The sequence below is a fragment of the Alligator sinensis genome, unplaced genomic scaffold, assembly GCF_000455745.1.
Source record: "Alligator sinensis unplaced genomic scaffold, ASM45574v1 scaffold81_2, whole genome shotgun sequence".
In the NCBI taxonomy this organism is placed as follows: domain Eukaryota; kingdom Metazoa; phylum Chordata; order Crocodylia; family Alligatoridae; genus Alligator; species Alligator sinensis.
Window position 1 is genome coordinate 49,479 of NW_005842912.1, and position 18,984 is coordinate 68,462.

Consider the following 18,984-nt stretch of genomic DNA (forward strand, 5'->3'; position numbering starts at 1 on the left):
GGTAGCATTCCTTGAAAAGCTTTGGCTGTTGACTCAGTCCAGAGATCTGGCCTGATTCAGTGGCTGAATCTCTGAATCTGAATCGCATTGGGAGACCCATTAATTTCTACGATTCAATTCGGAGAGATTCAACGATTTGGACATAGACATAGCTTTACATGTTTTTTCTACATACCTCAAGGTACCAGGTGGCTCATGAACAATGAGATGGTGGGGTGGATGGAGCATCCAACAGGAATGCGAGAGGGTCCCCAGCACACTTGGCAGCAGACCCAGAAGTGGATGAGAAGCACTTCCAATCCACTTCTGGATCTGCCGCAGAGTGCGCAGAGGACCTCTGGCTCAGCAATCGGCTGGTTGGAAAGAATTGGTCTTGATGAGGGTCGATGTATATTGCTCATTGACATAGAGCGCAACCCCCCGCCCCCTTTCTTCCCCACCCTGTCCTTTCTGTACAGGTTGCTCCTGATTTCAACCCCCAATTGAAATCCTGAATGATTTCTGAAGGGTGTGAACAGGCAGCTGAAGATAAATTTAATATTATAGAGGAAAAACCATTTAAAAAAACAGATGTCAATTTGGAATAATGGGGAAACATCTCAAGGAAGCAAAAATTTCATCTGTTTGTATAACTTTTATGGAAAATTGACACAGAACTTGTTGTCAATGGTACCTAACTTTTAAAGACAAAATGATGTGAAAAAGGCAGATAAAAATGTAGGAGAAAATATGGAGGAAGAAAGGCCTGCACTTGTGGTGGGAAAGTTTTAAGATAACAATACTTTTGGAGAAAAGAAACAAATATAATCAAATTCCTTATCTGAAGTGCTATTATGAGATCTGGATTCTTTTTCATCTGCATTGGCTTAAATCTTTGTATTACAGCAGCTGAGTTGTGGTTTCAGGAAGGCCCATGTACAGACATTCAGTGTCTACTGGGAGAATCCCCACTATCCCAGTGGAAACCAAAGCTATACATACATCCAAGCTTTTTCCTCTCGACCAAAACTGGTAATGGAGCAGGGAGAGAGGAGAGCAGCAAGACAAAGCCCTGAGCCCCTTCCTGAAGCCAGGGGCACCCAGTAGGGCTGTGCAAATCTTCAGTTGTTGACTCGATCCAGAGATCTGGCCTGATTCAGTGGCTGAATCTCTGAATCTGAATCGCATTGGGAGACCCATTAATGTCTACGATTCAATTCGGAGAGATTCAACGATTTGGACATAGACACAGCTTTACATGTTTTTTCTACATACCTCAAGGTACCAGGTGGCTCATGAACAATGAGATGGTGGGGTGGATGGAGCATCCAACAGGAATGCGAGAGGGTCCCCAGCACACTTGGCAGCAGACCCAGAAGTGGATGAGAGGCACTTCCAGTCCACTTCTGGATCTGCCGCAGAGGACCCTCCCCCCCCGGGGACTGATGCCTCCTGGGCCTGCGGGGCACCCAGGGTCCCCTTGCAGCTGATTGCTGAGCCAGAGGGCCCCGGCGGGGGGGGGGGCTGCCCTGTCCCGTGCTCCCATGGGATACTCCAGCTGCTCCACCATTCCAGCATTCACGAGCCACGCCTGATACCTCAAAGTATGTAAAAAAACATATAAAGCTGTATCTATGGCTGAATTGCTGATTCTCCAAATAAGAATCAAATTTTCAGATTTGGATTTGGCCGAATTGAATCGGGACAGTGATCCAAATCAGCGAATTGAATCACTCTCCCCTGAATCAGGCCGAATCTGAATCAAATATGGCCCACTTCATACACCCCTAGCACCCAGTTTGGGGAAGAGGCAGGGAGTAGCAATAGTTACTCCCTTTCCTTTACTGGACTGGTTTGGAAGGGGAGAGGAGCAGCCATCACTGCTTTTTCCTCAAAATGGGCACTGTCTGGCTTCAAGAAAGGGCTGGGGTCTTTGACTCACTGCTCCCTCTGCTCCACTCCCAGATACTGGAAGTGGAGGAAGCTGCTTTCCACCACTCCCTAGAACCCAGTCTGGAGAAGGCACGGGAGTCTTTCCATACTGCTTCACTCCCCTGGGGACTGGGAGAAGTGGAGTAGGCACTGCTCTCTAAGTCTTCCCCAGAGAACATCACCTGTCTCAGGCACATGTGGACAGCAGAGAAGAAAGGTGGCTGCAGGCTGAACACCTGCATGCTCCCTCTCCCAGAAAGATTTCTGCCTGTAGAAATGAGCGTCTGTTCATAACCAAGATTGTGCTGCACAATCCCCAGCCAGTGGAGGGCTCCATGGAGGCTATGACAAGGTGGCATAGTTTAGAGCAGTTCTGAACACCCAGTATTGGTGATCCTCGGCTGATATAAATCTGACAGATAGCCAGCTCCACAGCCACATCTTCTGGACCTCAGTCGATAAGACTTATTTGATAGGGGTAGGGATGGAACACATTCTTTTCCAGATGTTGTGGCCAGCCTAATTAGTTGTGTTAGATCATTAACAAACCACTGGAGATTAGAGCATCCCACTGGCCATTCTCAAGATCAGGAGAAACACAAAGAAGCGTTCCCCCAATGCACTCAGTTGTACTCCCGAACAACTGCCCTGTGTGGTCTATGAGAGTGAAAGGCATTCATGAAGCTAATAAGAACTATGCTACTCATCGTTTGTGAGATGTGCAACAGAAGTTTTTAGAATTAAATAGACTTGTTTTACCACCATATATCTCCAGGGTTACACAATTGAATATGGAGCAACATTCAGATCTTTCAATATTTGCTTTATATTAAATGTCTCTGTTGGGGCAAGTAATGAAGATGGCAAAAGAGGACAGTTATGCACCTCCCAAATCCATGTTCAGATAGTGGCCCTGATTCACCATAACTGGAACCTCCTTCCTTGCCAGGGAAGAGAGAGTTGTAAGGAAACCACTGAAGGAATTAACACAGGATTATCCAGCTTTGCTCCCTAAAATCAAAAGACAGAGAACCTGCACACCACACTTATACCTACACCCAGACATTATAGTACAAAAATGAAAGAGCACTCGTTTATCTGACAGAAGCATTCTGTTAAAGAAAGAAATTACCTCCAATGCCTGGGGTTCGTCCTGGTATAGAACTTAGCAAAACATGCTCACTGTTAGGAGATGTTATTGTTTAATCATATGGTAAAGCCCCAAAGGCTCTAAAACAGTCTCTCACTTAGTGTCCTAAATTCACTACTACAGCCTCCCAATGAAATACACTGGAGAAAATAAAATAGCTTTATTTCACTAAAAAGACAAAATGAAAGTCTTGATTCAGAGTAAGCACGTAACACCCTGACTGAAGAGGATATACTAGTAGTCCAACTGAAAGGGGATTGCTCCCATGCACAAACCTAAAAATATGCACGTTTGCAAGATCCTGCTAAATTTCCTTCAGTTTCTGATTCCCTGTTATACTTCCTAGTGATAAAGCAAGCAGATTAAAGCAGAAAGGGAGATCTCCAGACCTTGCTCCCCCCTACAACAGTCTCTTCACTGCAGTTTCCCCTTCATTTGAAAGCAGCCCTGATTATGGCTGCCTGTTGCATCTTCCAGCTAATTACTTTAGTATCATTGGATGCACTTGTGCCTCTTTTTAGTGGGAGACTGTTCATCTGAACAGGTAAATGTACCAGTGTAATAGATCTTTTTGTTAGGGCAAGGGTTGGCAACATAGGGCCTGCAAAGGCAATGGATCTAACCTGTGCAGCTGGGGAGCTTTAGCTGCATGTTGGCAGCAAGGGGCTTCATCCACGTTTGTACCAGGGCTGGGCAGCAAGGAGCTTTGCCTGCAGCACTGCTGGAGAGTGAGAAGCAGCAGCAGCATGTAAAAGCCACCATCACATCAAAATGTGAGCCTGCATCAGACCTGAGCAAGGGTGTGCTAACTTGCAACTCTGAAAATTTGCTGACTACTGGGTCAGGGATGAGTTTTAAAGGACAAGCCACAACCCAAAACTGATACCAGCTTTTGTCTTGAACCACCATGACTAATGGATGTGAGGGGGAGAAAAAAAAGGGATGTTTTTTGAATGATGACCCCCATCTTGATTGTCACACTGGGGATTGAACGAGAACATCTAAAGATAAAAGCAGAAGGGTAAAAGTTTGGTCTCCTGAAGTAAATGACAAAACTTCCATTGATTTCAGTGAGGGCAGAATTTCACCCTAAGTTATTACAGCAAGAGCTAAAGACCCAGGCTTTTACCTGGGTAACTCTCTCCTTCTATAAACCAGAACAGAAAGGGAGGCAAACACTGACCACCGGGTTACATCAACATATTTTAAAATATATTTTTTTTACTATAAAAGGAAGAGGAAAAGATATACATCTCTAGAGCAGGTACAAAGTGTATCTACCTATTTTATATCAACCTTACAGGGATAAGTAAACTTCTGAACAATCTCTCTATCCATCTCTCTATCACAAGTTCTTTTGGGTGGTTGAAAGCTCTGATTGTGTGTCAAAGACTAGGATAGTCAGGAAAAAATTCAGAGGTGTTGTAATTAACATGCTTGAATTGCCAGAAATCTCTAATGATACTCATTAGTCAGTATTCTATACAACCTCCTACCAGTTCCAGACATATTTTTCAAGTAAATATTAAACAATTATTATACATTAAGTATATGGTTAGCCAAGTTGTTTAAATGTTTACACATGCACAAACACATGTTCAAAGTCTATAAAAGCATTTTGATAATTAGGGTTGAAACAACTGTCATCTTCTCATGACTTCCATCAAGTTGAATAATGCTTTGTTATGCATTTCAATATATCTGTCACAAAAAAAAAAAAACAACTGACCTAAAAATCTGAACTCATTAAAAAAAAGAAGAAAAAGAAAGAAGATAAGTATTTCAGTAGTGGTTTAATTTATTTAGACATAGATGATGTAAGATGGGATTTATAATGGACACTTTTTTAAAGATGTTCTCAAAAGTTACTAGGGCCCCGGCCCATCCAGTGACTAAGGGACAGCTGCAAACACTGTGGCCCCAGTCCACCCAGTGGCTGTTTAAGAGACAGCTGCAAACACTATGGTGTTGACTGTCATTTGCATTGTTATATATCCATTGGCTTGAAATTGCTTTGAATCAGGCAATAAGACCCAAATCCTGCAGTTGACATCAGTAGGACCTGCGGTTGGCATCAGCCCATTTTAAGGCAATTACAACACTGGGCTGATGTGAGAAAGGAGAAAGTGAAATACTATATTAACCTCACCTACACCACACCCATTACTGAAAACAAACAGGGAATATATATATATATTTTCTTTAGAATGAGGTAAGTGGCTGTTTAGGTTGCCCAGGAAAAAAATTTATGTCAAATTATCCTCCACAGGCCTTTGCATTTCTCTGACAGGTAGTGCAAAGTTCCCATTCTCTCCTGTCTGGATGCCTGTAGGATGCTGTGCTGATGAAGGCATTTTTTAGAACCACCACTTTTTTTCTATATAATAGTATGCAGAACATTTTCCAGAATGTTCTTCATCAATTACCTGTCCTAGAAAATGAGAAGTCAGTGTTGCAAACTGCCAGACACTTAACATGATTGACTGTGGTTGTTTTTAGTCAGCAGAAGGTCTCCTGGTAACAAATCGCTTGTCCATTAGTTCTCTGACAGCAAAGGCTGCCAGAGCTTGAATGGCATTTACGTTCAATCAAATTCTAATGCTGATGGAAAACTTTGGGTTTCAGCGACTCTTGATGTGCCCTACTGGGGCACGGAGAATGCTATCACTGTTTCACACACAGGCTTTGTAATACATCTGAAAGACTCTTCAACTCATTGCTGCATTTCTGGAGATATACATTAACTGAAATTATGAACTGCATACACTTGTGTTTTCTAATTGGCATTTTGCTGCTAATTTCTTAAGGCTATTAACTATGGAAAACAGAAGTCATGCGGAGGAAGATCACTTTTACAAAGAATCTGGTAGAGTAGCAAGCATAAATTTGATGCATAAAACTAGCAGATATCCCAAACTTTCAGCTAGAGAATGAAAATAATTCATTTTCTGTAGTCATGGACTTTATGTTAGATACAAAAAAGTTTACATTTTATTATCTGTAAAAGTCCAAATAAAAATGGCTTATTTGAAATTTTAGAAATTGGTCTTGGGATATAATGAATACAGTACATCTCCCCTGTCACCCCATAGGTAGCATTTATATGATTTTAAACCCTCATACAAACAAAGTTAATATATTACAATGTGGTAATAAAACTGCTGATTGCTTCTGTAGAAAAGGCCATAAAGCTTGGTTCCTGTTACTTTTACATACAGTGCACAATGGTCAAAATATCTAGTGTAGGACAGAGAATGACTTATTAAACTATAGTGTAGTAAGCAGTCATATATTGTGGTTATATTTTTCCTTATGAACATTTTGCCGAAAAATTATACCTGGATCAAAGTTGCTCAGAAAGCATTGAGGCTAAAAAATGTTGATACTCATTTCTAAGTTCTATCAGATACTTTGATTATACTACATACTACCACATCTGGCCCTCACCTTTGGACCTCATCCAGTTTCCTATGGAAAAAGAGGAAATCCAGTTTGAAACTTAGGTTGTGCTGTTACTAAATGGCATACTACAACCTGCCAATTTAAGAAGCATTTTCCCCTGTGTCATTTAGGTAGCTTAACTGAGGTCATTTTCCTGGAAAACAGAAGTCACTCCCCTTATGTTTATTTAATGCTGTAACATGCAAACTAGTTGCACACCCATGCTTTTGAATAAGGTGTGGTGGTTGCTTACATGAGTCATCTCTGACTTTTCTTTTAAGAATTATAGTACATCTGATCCGTGATTAGAACTACCTAAATAAAATGGGTTTTTACAGAGATGAGTACAAACTACAAACTGCAGTGTGAGTTAGTACAAAACACACCTAAAGTTTGGTCTTGCTGACATTTAACTTTAAACATATGAATAGTCCCATTGAAGTAAGACATGATAATGCAATCAACTTTTGTTAGTTGGTGGGGTGTTGCTTTATTAATTTATTTCTAGACAATACACTGTAATACTTGGGCAAAAAAATAAGCCTTCAACCTAATGTGTGCTAGTTGTTTTGTCCACATGCTTGTAGTGCCCTGATCACTACAGTATTTGAGTGTAGAGAAGTTTCAGTGAAGTCACCAGCTAAGTAAACCACCAGTTTATACAACATGCCTTAAAAGGAAATTGCTCAAGGTTTTCTCTTCCTTGTCACTGGCTCAAACTGATACTCCCAAGTGAACTGGTTTCCTTTCTAGTGCAATACCTTTTAGATGTAACTAAGCCTACTTTATTCACTGGACAATTCTAAGAGAAGGTTCTAGTATACAACCCACGACTTTCCTTTAAACCCCTTCCTTCACTCATCTAAAGAATTACATAAGAAAATAGGTCAGTAAAACTTAAGTTAATTTATACAACCAATAAAAAAGTTTGAAGCAATGATAGAAAAATAATATAAAGGCTAGATGCACTAAATGTCAGTTCCACAGTAATAAGCTTTGGTTAAAGAGCAGAGCACCAATAAATTTCAATGTCAATACATGCCTCAGTAAGCATGAGCTGTGATGAATATATAAATTTTGGCAAGAAAAGTTGTGTATGTTCCTTGGCGCCAGAGCTTCATTTCAACATCTAACAAAAAGTCTTTAGGTTCTTTCACTTGTCGCTGAAGATACACAATGCCTGTGTAGGAGTTAAGCTTTCTAGTGCTGAAGTAGCCTTCTTCATTTCCTTTGTTGATGGTTAGGATTATGTTGTCTCCAGCATAAGCAGGTGATGGTCCAATACGGAAAATGTGAGCTGGGACAACAATATTGGTTTGGAAGTTCAGCTGGTAATAAGTGATGCGCACAGGAGTATTTTGACAATCCAAATAATTAAAACAATTGATGCGTTCACACCTCCTGAGAGAACAGAAACAAGAATCTTCAGTATCACAGTAACTGAGTTAGGAAATCCACATCTCAATGATCTGCAAAGTCACAAGAAGCCTGTGGCATGTGTTAGACAGATATACAGCAGAGCCTCAAACTTCAGCTGTATAATTAACAGCTGGTTATTCTGCTTTTACAAGTCCCACAAAACATTTCTAAATGATGTAATTGTGAGAGTACAACAGCAAACCAAAGATTATGGACATGAAGAGTGCTGTTTGGAAGCCTCACAATGAGCGTATACAGAAAGACAGACAAAAGTCATACTGTGTGCAGCGCAGTGCTTGGAAAGCGAATCTGTGATTCATCGAAGACTATGCAAGACTCTGATTGTGTTTCATAAAATCTCAAGCAGCCATACTTACAAGGCAGCTAAACCTTAACTCTTAAAATAGGAATGGAAGCCAAGTTCTCTCACTAGAATAGCTGACCCATTCTTTCATTTCCAGAAAGCAGTAAATACATGTTTGTGTGTCTGAGACTTTCTACAACTTGAGAATGAACTTACTACATACTTGCACTACTGTAATTTACATTGGTTTGTCCACTGATATACTTTAAACCAGGAGCTGGAGTGGGTGGATGAGCACCTATTCTGTTGGTATTGGATATATTAGGCTGTTTCTTCCTATGTATACCTCACCTCTAGGCAGCAGGAAGCGAATAGCTACCATGGCATAGACTGCATACAGACAACACCTGTGCTGGTACAGCTTTACCCTTAATTTTTTCAGGGTAACATACACCAGATTCAATTACATTATAGCAGTGGAGGGCCATAGACTGGCCCACTGTAGGTTCATTCTGAAGGCTCCCTGAACTGCACAGAACCTTGGGCAGCTCCCCAGGTGTGGAGTCAGCAACTTGGTGAATCCTGCTATGACTATTGCCAAGGAACTGAGAAGCCCTGGGCTGCCCCAGCACTGGAGATCCTGCTATGCTATTACTGATAGTCCCATGGAACGTGGCACAGATTTCTGACTGGACTGAATGTGTCTATTAAGGTGGAGAGCTCTAAAACAGAAGCAGCAGAAGTTCACTGGACAGCGCAGGACCGTCTACACAGTACCAAGGGGCAGGTTACAAATACCATATACTAAAACAGTTTGAATAAACCAGCAGATTCAGGGTGTGGAAGCTCTGTTAACTCCAGAAATAAAAGAAGACTTACATGTCAGATACTTTTCTATAATTTGGAGGGCACTCAAACAACAGGCATCGGAAGCTGCCTTGGATATTATAGCAAGACTCTGCAGATGAGCAGTTGTGGTTTCCTAGTGCACATTCATCAATATCTGGTAATGAAAAACATGGATAAAATCAGCAACAAATCCAAAAGAATACACATAATCATGAAAGCATGAATCCAAGCAAGGAGCAAGAGAGACAGAGTACGTGTGTGCCTGTGTGGCCGAGAAAGTGTTTTTGAATCTGAAGGATGCAGGCTGTAGTCTTAGCTCCCTGCATCTGTGTGATTTGCCTAATAACTGTGCCTGATTTTATATGTCAGTTGGTCTCTGGTAGCTCCACGAGCAGATCTAGGATTCTGAAAAGGGAGGTACAGATGGTGCGGTGCCTCATCACTTATAACACAATATACATTTTTCTCCAGGTAAAAATAAACTAGAAGCTTTACTAATATGCTAGGGACCCAGGGGCATATTATTCAGTTTAAGATTGATGCAAAAACAAACATAATTTTACTAGAATGTGCATTACTTTCCTATATCATATATTATATATACAAAACACAACAAACTAGGTAAAAAGTACTGGAGTACTGCGTCCAGTTTTGGGCTCCACAATTCAAAAAGGATGTGGAGAACTTGAGAGAGTCCAGAGAAGAGCCACGCACATGATCAGAGGTCAGGAAAACAGATCTTACGACGACAGGCTGAGAGCCCTGGGGCTCTTTAGCCTGGAAAAGCGCAGGCTCAGGGGTGATCTGATGGCCACGTATAAGTTTATCAGGAATGACCACCAGTATCTGGGGGAACGTTTGTTCACCAGAGCGCCCCAAGGGATGACGAGGTCGAATGGTTACAAACTACTGCAAGATTCAGGCTGGACATAAGGAAGAATTTCTTTACTGTCTGAGCCCCCAAGGTCTGGAACAGCCTGCCGTCGAAGGTGGTTCAAGAACCTACGTTGAACACCTTCAAAAGTAAATTGGATGCTCATCTTGCTGGGATCCTATGACCCCAGCTGACTTCCTGCCCTTCGGGCAGGGGGCTGGATTTGATCTTCTGAGGTCCCTTCCAGCCCTAATGTCTATGAAATCTATGAAAAAAGATCAAAAGATATTGTTTATTTAGTTATGTTGTCATTATAATTAAATATACATCTCTTTCAGATTCATAAAACAAACTAGCCTTCTTGAGTATCTTGACAGTGCATCATTTAAAGTTATTTCTACACCTGAGTTGATGTTCATCTGAGTTAATGTTTCTGCACCTGAATTAATGTTTTTAGATGAAGTTAAAAAACACTTTTCAGGGCTGAGAAGTAGGAGATACATTGCCAGGAGCAGCAGAATTGCAAAATAAAGGCTAGCTTGATTAGTGGAAAATTCAGACCATTGAAAAGGAGAGAGGGGCATTAACACCTGTAGAATGAAGAATTTAGAAGAATTCAGATAAATTATAATCAGCAATGAAGGCAAGGTTACTTCCTCGTTGCTGCCTGAATAAAAATGCTGCTGCCACTGCCAGGCAGTTGGTTTTAAACTTTGGCCCAGGAATTAAGTAGGGCACCCCCACTGGATCCACTCCTGAGAAGCTCCATGCATGTACAACATGCTTCACCATTTGGAGTAGCAGTATAATTAGGGATGGGCAATGGGGGCACCAGCCTCAGACACTGATTCTGAGGGGGCACAAGAAAGTTGTCCCATCTGCAACTGCTGCCACTGCCACCAAGGGCACAGAAACTGCTTGCTATGCTCCTGGTTTGGCATGGTGTAGTACAGCTTGATAAAATATAAATGTGTATTAAAATAGATTGTGGAAGAAGCTAGTTTACCTGCTTGCAGATATTATGCTTTATTATACCTAAGAGCTGACAACATGCTTGGCATTGTACAAGACACAGGGAAGGGCAGGGACCCTGTTGTAAAGGAGCCTGCAGTCTTTTCATTGTTTTCATCTGACCACCCATTGAGAATGGTTTGATATACTCCAGCCATCCTGCAATCAAATACTGGTCTGCTACTGACTGCTAAGTCTGGGTTAGCTTGTCTCCCTGCACTTTGCAAGTCTTTTTTCACAAACTTCTGTGAACCTAATTGCTCTGACCACATAGCAAGCAAGTCTGGTGCAATGCTGGATTGTTTTAGTAACCAATGGAGAACCAAAGAGCCTACTGTCTCACTCTTCATATTTCTATTTTGATATTTTATTTTGTCACAAAAATCTAGACAGAAATGTCTCTACTTGTGTTGTTTTTTTCTCTTGCTCCTGAAGTGTCAGTACATCCAAGATGCAAACTATATTGTAAACTAGGAAGAAAGGAAGCAGAACAAAACAATTCAATAGCAGTAATTTCAAGACTCATCTTAAATTAACAACCAACCTCAATCCACATCAAATTTGAAGTACAGACAAGCCCAAGTACAGTATAACTTGGCTGTATTTCCACCAAACAGGCCCTTTTCCTTAACTTTTAAGAGGGAAAAGGGAAAATGATTTCAGTCTAAGAACTTGTCTACACATGAACATAACTTCACACTACCTCAATCCAAAGAAAAAGCAGAATATCTGTTCCTGAATAACTCTATGCATGGATGAATGTGAAGACACCATGAGGAACTGCCTCTAAATATATTTTAAATAATGGGAACTTATGAACAACAGTTTAAAACAAGACAATTAGATCATAAACATTTAACCTGAATATAAATGTCTTCCACTAATGACAAAAATCGTAGAAGGCAGCATAGATTTGTAAAGAAAAGCAAACTGCAAGATGCTTAATGTCCTAGGGCAGAAGCAGGGTTACTTAAATAATAAAATTTCAAAAGACTCAACTCTGATACTGAACACACTGGAAAACCAGATGCAATAACAAGAGTCCAACTTGAGCAGAAAATACTGGCAAAGATTCTGAAGTCACATTGCGTACTCCGAAATGTCTAGACAACACACAGAGGTTTTAAAATGAAATAAATGTTAACAGACAAACCACGTGGACTGTGGAGTGCTGTGCAATTCTGCCAGTTGTTACAGAGGAAACTGACTCTTAAAGGAAAACTGTAGCCTTTTGTTCCCCACCAGCCTCTGGGATGAAGAACTGATCTTGCATGAAGCACTGTCTGGTAGGGCTATGTGAAAAAGCACTGTTTCGTTTTGACTTTTGTTTCGCCGTTTCGAAGGGTGAGTGTTTCGTTTAATTGTTCCAATTTGAAGCACTATTCCATTTCGTTTAGTCAAAACTGTTTCGACATTTTGCCCAAACGCTATAATGGGGAATCATGAAAATGTCTAAAACTTTGTCAATTTTTGCCTGATTCAGATGCAAATTGCAGGGATAGTAGCTCCTTCTGAGGGCATGAAGCCTACCAAGTTTGAAGGAGATAAGTGCAGATGTTTCTGGGAAACTGCACCTCAAACTGTTCAAATCACAACCCCTGACCCCTGCCGGCAGTGGCAGCCTCCTCTCATCCAGTGCACAGATCTGGGGGCCTGCACCCACGGGAGGGCTGTGGGGTTGTGCTGGACTCCTCTCAAGGGTGCAAGCCCCAGGATCTGTGTGCCGGATAGCAGGAGGCTGCCTCTGATGCCTGGGACTGGCAGCAGCATCAATCATCCCCGGTGCTGGGCGGGGAGTCCAGCACAGCCCCGCAGCCCTCCTGGGGGTGTGGCCCCTGGATTTGCGCGCCAGATGAGAGGAGGCTGATGCTGCTGCCTGGGACCAGCACTGAAGTCAAATAAGCCCAGCTTCAAAACTTGAAACATTCTGAAACGTTTCGAGTGCCCTTGTTTAATTTTGAAGTTGTTTCAAAGCCTTCTGCTTCATTTCGATTTCACTGTTTCAAGCTCGAAGCATGTCGAAACAGCTTCAAAATGAAACACCCGGAAAAATTTCGCACAGCCCTACTGCCGGGTTTAAAAGCCCAACAAAAAGAGATACGCAATGGGAAGTACGAGAGAATTAAATAAATTAGGCCCCTTTCTATTTCTCAAAACTTCCACCAGATGAAAAAGGTTTTTTTAACATATTGTAACTAATGACATCAAAAAATTCACATCACTAGCTTGGCTCTGGTGGGAAACGTAAAAAGAATCCATATGCTGAGAAGCTACTGGACAAGCTGTAAGTGATCTGTTTGAGTTCACAGTGCTGTGAAAAATGCCATGAAAGAAATGGTATGAAAGAAGTGCCATTAGTGGCTTTTACCATAAGGATAGGGTACAGGAAGCACATTTAAGAACAGATCCCCAGCTGGTATAAATTGATCCAACTTCTTTGAATTTGGACCAATTTATACCAATTCAGATTGTTTGCAAATGAAATGCTCATGATCATTTTCAAAAAGGTTTCCATATAGGCTTGAAAACTGTGTGCACACACATCTGGCTTTATTCAATGTCTAGGTTTGCACATGCTGAAGTCATACGGGCATCCATGCAGAACAAGGGGCACATATTCATGCATGGCTAAGTGCCAGTTTACATTCATGTAGTAGGTGATACCTGGTAGTTTTGCATATTCAAATCATGATAAACAGTTGTATGGATGAAAATAGAAAGACTGCACAGACTTGTGAAAACTTCACTTTTCACGTGTTCCTGCATAGCCTGTTCAGTACAACTATTTCTGCACAACACAAGGCTCCCTTTATGTAGTTTAAGATGACATACAATGCACTTCCTAAGATGATGGAAACAAGGCAAATGCAGCCCACTGGACATCCTCCTCTAGGCTTGATTCATACAGGGTACAGGCCTACTGTCACTCCTGCCTACAGAGACCCTGGCTTGTCAGCCTAAGATGCAGTGACTCAGTCTTTGGAGGAGATCATCAGTTCAAATCCAGACATTGGAAAAATGATAGTTATTGCACAAAGAGCAGCATCTCACAAGGTCAGTGCATAACAGAAGTGTATGAAGGACTTGTAAAGCTACAAATCCACTGTATGAGAACAAGACAATGTTTTACTCTGACTGCCATATAAAGTACACACACAAGACCATGATTCTCAGCTCATGCAGGATTGTACACCATAACTCCACTGGCTTCAGTGACGTTATACCTGATTTATGCTGAGGAGAAATATTACAGCCTGAGCGATGTGGGACTAAGCAGTATGGGAAGATGTTAGGATGTCAGTAAATACCTGACAGTGGCCGCATCTACACAAGACACTGACTGCGCAGTAGCCCAAGACTACTGCCAAGTAAGCATCACACGATAGAACCTGTGACACGGTGCTACTGTGCAGTTAGTGTCACGAAAAAGTCTTTCGTTGGTGCTACTGCACAGTTGCTCAGGTTACTGCGCAGTCATTTAGTACTTGTTTATACAAGTACTAAATGACTGCACAGCCACGCCTGCACAGTCAGTGTCCCGTGTAGATGCAACCAGTGAGTGTAACTGACTACATTAATGTGCATAAACATAATCAGATCTTCATAATCATCATTACACAGTTAATGCATCCTTTGAAAATGCAGCTTTTTTATTTCATTTCAAGTAGGAACAGCTGCACACCAGATGAACACATAGTTCCCCAAAGTACATTTCTGTGATTTTGAGGGAAAGTTTAATTCCCTTAATGTTCACTTGAGCCAGTACTTTCAAGCCTGGAGGCCTTAAAGTCAGGTGCCCAACAAAGCATGAGGGTACAAACAAGTTACTGTGATGTAAAGGACAGTAGGGCATTACCACATGTCAAGCTGGTCTGTGGTAACTACTTGGATGCATGCTCTTACCCTTTGGCAAATGAGGGCTAGGATGTAATAACTTATCCCTTAATGAGCTTAATTAGCTCTCATTTACCACAGGGTAAGAGTGTTCACACACACACAGTTATTGTGAAGCACCTGACATAGGGTAAAAAAACTTCTGTAACTCATGGAATATTGCATGTGCACCCATTACCTAAATTTGTAGTTGTAATTCAAGGGTGTTGAACTCCTGCAACTTGCACTGAAGAGATTTCCTGAGGTATGAATTTTCCCCAGGGATGTAACTTTAGACAAAGGCTGGGCAATTATTTGGGCTGGAAAGCAACTTAGAGAGTTCTGGTGAGTTGTTGCAGGCTGAGGGTGGGGGCAGTATTGACTTGGCCTAGTGTAGCAGGGGGGTGGTGCTGACCTGGTGTGTTGAGAGTTGGAGGGCGTAATAGATCCTATTAGGCCCGTCCACCTGCACCCAGCACTGGGGGCACCAGACGGAACAGGAGGGTGGGGTCTCCATGGGCCATGGCCTAGGACTCCCACGGGCAGGGTGAGCTCAAGTGGGTGGATAGGATGGGGCACGGGTGAGTGGGGAGTAGCATCTGGGAGCAGGACAGGTGATCAAGGCTGGGATCATGTGGTGGGGACCCAGGGCAGAGCCACAATCCGCTCCCCACATCATGGTTCTGCCCCAGGCCCCAGTCCTGCACTGTCACCACCCTGTAAACCTGGATCCAGCCTGGGCCATGGCTCCAGCTGCCTGTCCTGCTCCCAGATGCCATTCCCTGCCCACTCACAGCCACATTCCATCCACCCAGTCGGGCTTGACCTCCACGGAGGTCCCAATCCATTCTCCATGGAGACCCTGCCCACCTACCTACTCTGTCCAGTGCCCTCAGCAGTGGGTGTGGGGTGGATGGTCCAGGACGCAGGGCCAGGTCCAGCAGTGGCAATGACATTGGCAGTGACAGCCAGAAGGAGCCACCACTGTGGGGAAGCTGAGTCCAAGTATCATGCCACCCCAATTCTGCTGCATGCCAGGCAAGACTAGCTGCAGGGGCCATGGTGCGGGCTGCCACCCGCACCCAAACCTGCTGTATTTTGTCCACCCCTGCTTTAGACACTTGAATATGAAAATGTTTGCCTGGGTGCATACACAGTGATATTGTAGTTGCCACAGTTGTATTTTTGTTCTATGTAAAGGGAAAACTGACGCCTTCTGATATTGATATGTAGAAATTATTGCCAAAAGTTGATTTCTTAATGATTATCATGGTATCAAATGGGAGTGACTAGATAAATGTAACATCTTTCCAGTTCTTGCACCTCATTCCTACCTCGACAGGTTCTTCCATTTGCTGCCATTGTATATCCTTGCTCAGGGCAGGCGCACTGGTAACTACCAGGAACGTTCACACAGCGGAAAGTACAAAGGATACCTGCACTTTGTGTGCACTCATCAATATCTGGAATTGAATAATTACAAATGTAATAATTACACACAATAAAAATGACAAATTTAAATGAGGAGAGTAAAAAATAAGGACATTTATGGCTTTGTCGCAGGTGGTGTCAGATGTCATGCATGGTCTCATCAGAAACAAGATCTTTAGTAAGAAGGCCAATGTGAAAGTCTGACCTTGCTTTAGGACATTTCATAATGTTTTCTAAGGTATTTAATACTATGGTCTTGTCCCCACTATTCTTGTTTGAAAATCAGCATCTGACAAGTTAGAAATAATAGAGAAAAGCAATAAACTAGTACACAACTGAGTTTGTAGTTTGATCCCCTGTAGCTTTCCAAATTCAGGATTCTTCTAGGACTTTTATGGGAACTTTTTATTTGAAAAAACAAAGAGAGAGCTTCTCTCCCATGTTTGTCAGGTGTTTGCTACATAGATGTTAGGATAACCAAACAAAAATCAAAAGCCGAGAAAAAACACTCCCATTCTGTTTTCTGTTGTTCAGGTAAGTGAAGGGTATTTTAGTTAGACTGCTTGAAACTATTCTGTTCTTATTCATTCATACATACACTGTGAGGGAATATCTCACTAGTCCTTTGGCTGCCTCCATGTTCCTCTAGCTCTAGCAAAGGAGGCCTGGGCAGTGCATTGTTCTATTCCAGGGGTGCTAAACTTCTGGCCTGCAGGTGAATGCAGCCTGTGAAGCCTTGAAATATAGCCCATGGCACTCCCCACAGTTTGGGAATTTGGGGGTGAGGGAGCAGTGGCAGTATTGCTACTTCTTCACACTGCCATGGGGCAGGTCTGAACTGGGCCACAACCTGCCCCCTCCATGGCCCAACTGTGGGCATAGGCTTCCCCCTTCCCCCTCCTGAGGCCAGGCCAAGCCCCCTTCTCTCTGCCCGGCCAGGCTGGGTCTAAGACAGGCCCCCTTCCTCCCACAGGGCTGGGCTATGCCCCTTCCCCCATGTGGCTGGTTCCAAGTTGGGTTACACTCCCTCTCCACCCCCAGCCTGTGAGTCCAGGCCATGCCCCCTTCTCTCCACAGGGGCTGGGTCACATGCCTTCCCCACTCCCTCCCCCAGTGGGGCCAGCTCAAGCCCCCTTTCATCATGCAGCTGGATCAGGGCTGGGCTGTCCCCTCTCTCTGCTCTATGTGACTGGATCTGACTCACAGAGGGAACAGGTATTGTCCATCCAGCCCACCAGTCAAAAAGGATGAGCACCACTCTTCTACTCCAATAAATGCTAGATGCTGGACTAGCCCTCTGTAGCTCTGCAGCAGGGCATAACTCAGAACTATCCTTAGGCACTACTTGCAGCCCAAAAATAGTTACATTATCCAAAAGTATCAAACCACATGAATATCCTCTTACCTTTACAAGCATGGCCATCTTCTGCTAACTGATACCCTTGCCTACAGTAACACTGATAGGAACCATAGACATTGGCACATTCTTGACTGCATGGTTTGTTATCACATTCATTCACATCTGTATCCAAAAATAAAACAGAGGTATTACCACAAAGAATCAGAGCACTATCTACCACTGTACCCTGCCTCTGACAAAAGCTAAGACCAGACCCTTTGGGAGACAGCAGAAAATTCTAGAATAATCTGCCCACAGGTAAAGTTTCTGCCAGCTACTGGTAGGCATACTTGTTGGCAGTATAATGATTTATGCCGCTTCTATAATTACACAGTTAACTAGTTAGATCAGAAATGATGGGAAAAAGAAATTTGTTTCTAGAAAAAAAACTCAGACAACCATAATTTTCATTTCATGCACAAAATGAATGTTTTAGTTTCTACCACTATCATATTATCTGTTTGATTTGAATCTAAAAATAAAAGATTTTTTCAGCCTTTTGTCCCCCTTCCTCAGCTTTGCTCCATTTGACTTGCTTCTGAAACATTGTGAAAAAACTAAAATGAGACAATGTTTGTCAGAACTAAAGAATAACATCAGTTTTTTTGTTTCAGTTTGAAGTTATTCATTTCATACATTCAACTTAGAACGTTTCAAGTGATACAAACATTTCTGAGAAAATTTTTGTTTCACTGAAAGACATCTTACATGAAAGAAAAGCCTTTACAATGAAAAATTTCAACTAGCTCTAATATTAACTGTAATATCCTCTGTAAGGTAAGTGTGGCTATTCATATCCACTTGCCTAGCAAGAGAAGACAAGTAGATCAGGAGTTTTTCTCTGGATTTTTCTTAGATGTGTCCACATAATATAACATGCGAGATGTATCCACTCTGATGCACCTACTGGAGATGTTCCCACTCAGTCTAGGAGCAGCTCTTAGGCTGGAAACAGACATCACTCGTTGTGCTTCCATAAAATGTATTATAGCAGCACAAAAGCCAAACAGACATTTGTGCTCCTTGTTGCCCTGCAAATGCCCAATATTGTGGCTGCAACAATACAGGGTATACATTTGTGCTGTTTTTATTTTTGCTTCAGACTCCTTTGCTTTATGGCACGAGAGTATGGACAGCCCAGAGCTGTTCTGGGCAGGTGCTCCTGGAGCTTAAGGGGCATGATCCTGCATGTGGCAGGAATCCCCCTGCAGGGGGAATTTCTGGGGCATTCATATTGTGCTGTTGCACCCTAAGCAGGTGTGGCACAGAGAACTCCCAGGGGATTACCCCCCCCCCCCCCCCCCCCTCCTCACCCCCACCCC

At 42.6% G+C, this 18,984-nt stretch overlaps 1 protein-coding gene across 1 annotated transcript in view; it reads right to left on the reverse strand.

Annotated features, from left to right (window-relative positions):
- Positions 1–3,206: 3,206 nt before the first annotated feature.
- Positions 3,207–18,984, reverse strand: part of LOC102367906 (fibulin-2) — a 179,829-nt gene continuing 164,051 nt past the window's right edge. Inside the window, 4 exon segments of the mRNA XM_025192321.1 lie at positions 3,207–7,903; positions 9,105–9,228; positions 16,167–16,295; positions 17,669–17,785. Coding sequence (XP_025048106.1) covers positions 7,546–7,903; positions 9,105–9,228; positions 16,167–16,295; positions 17,669–17,785 — 728 coding nt within the window. The 3' untranslated portion in view covers positions 3,207–7,545.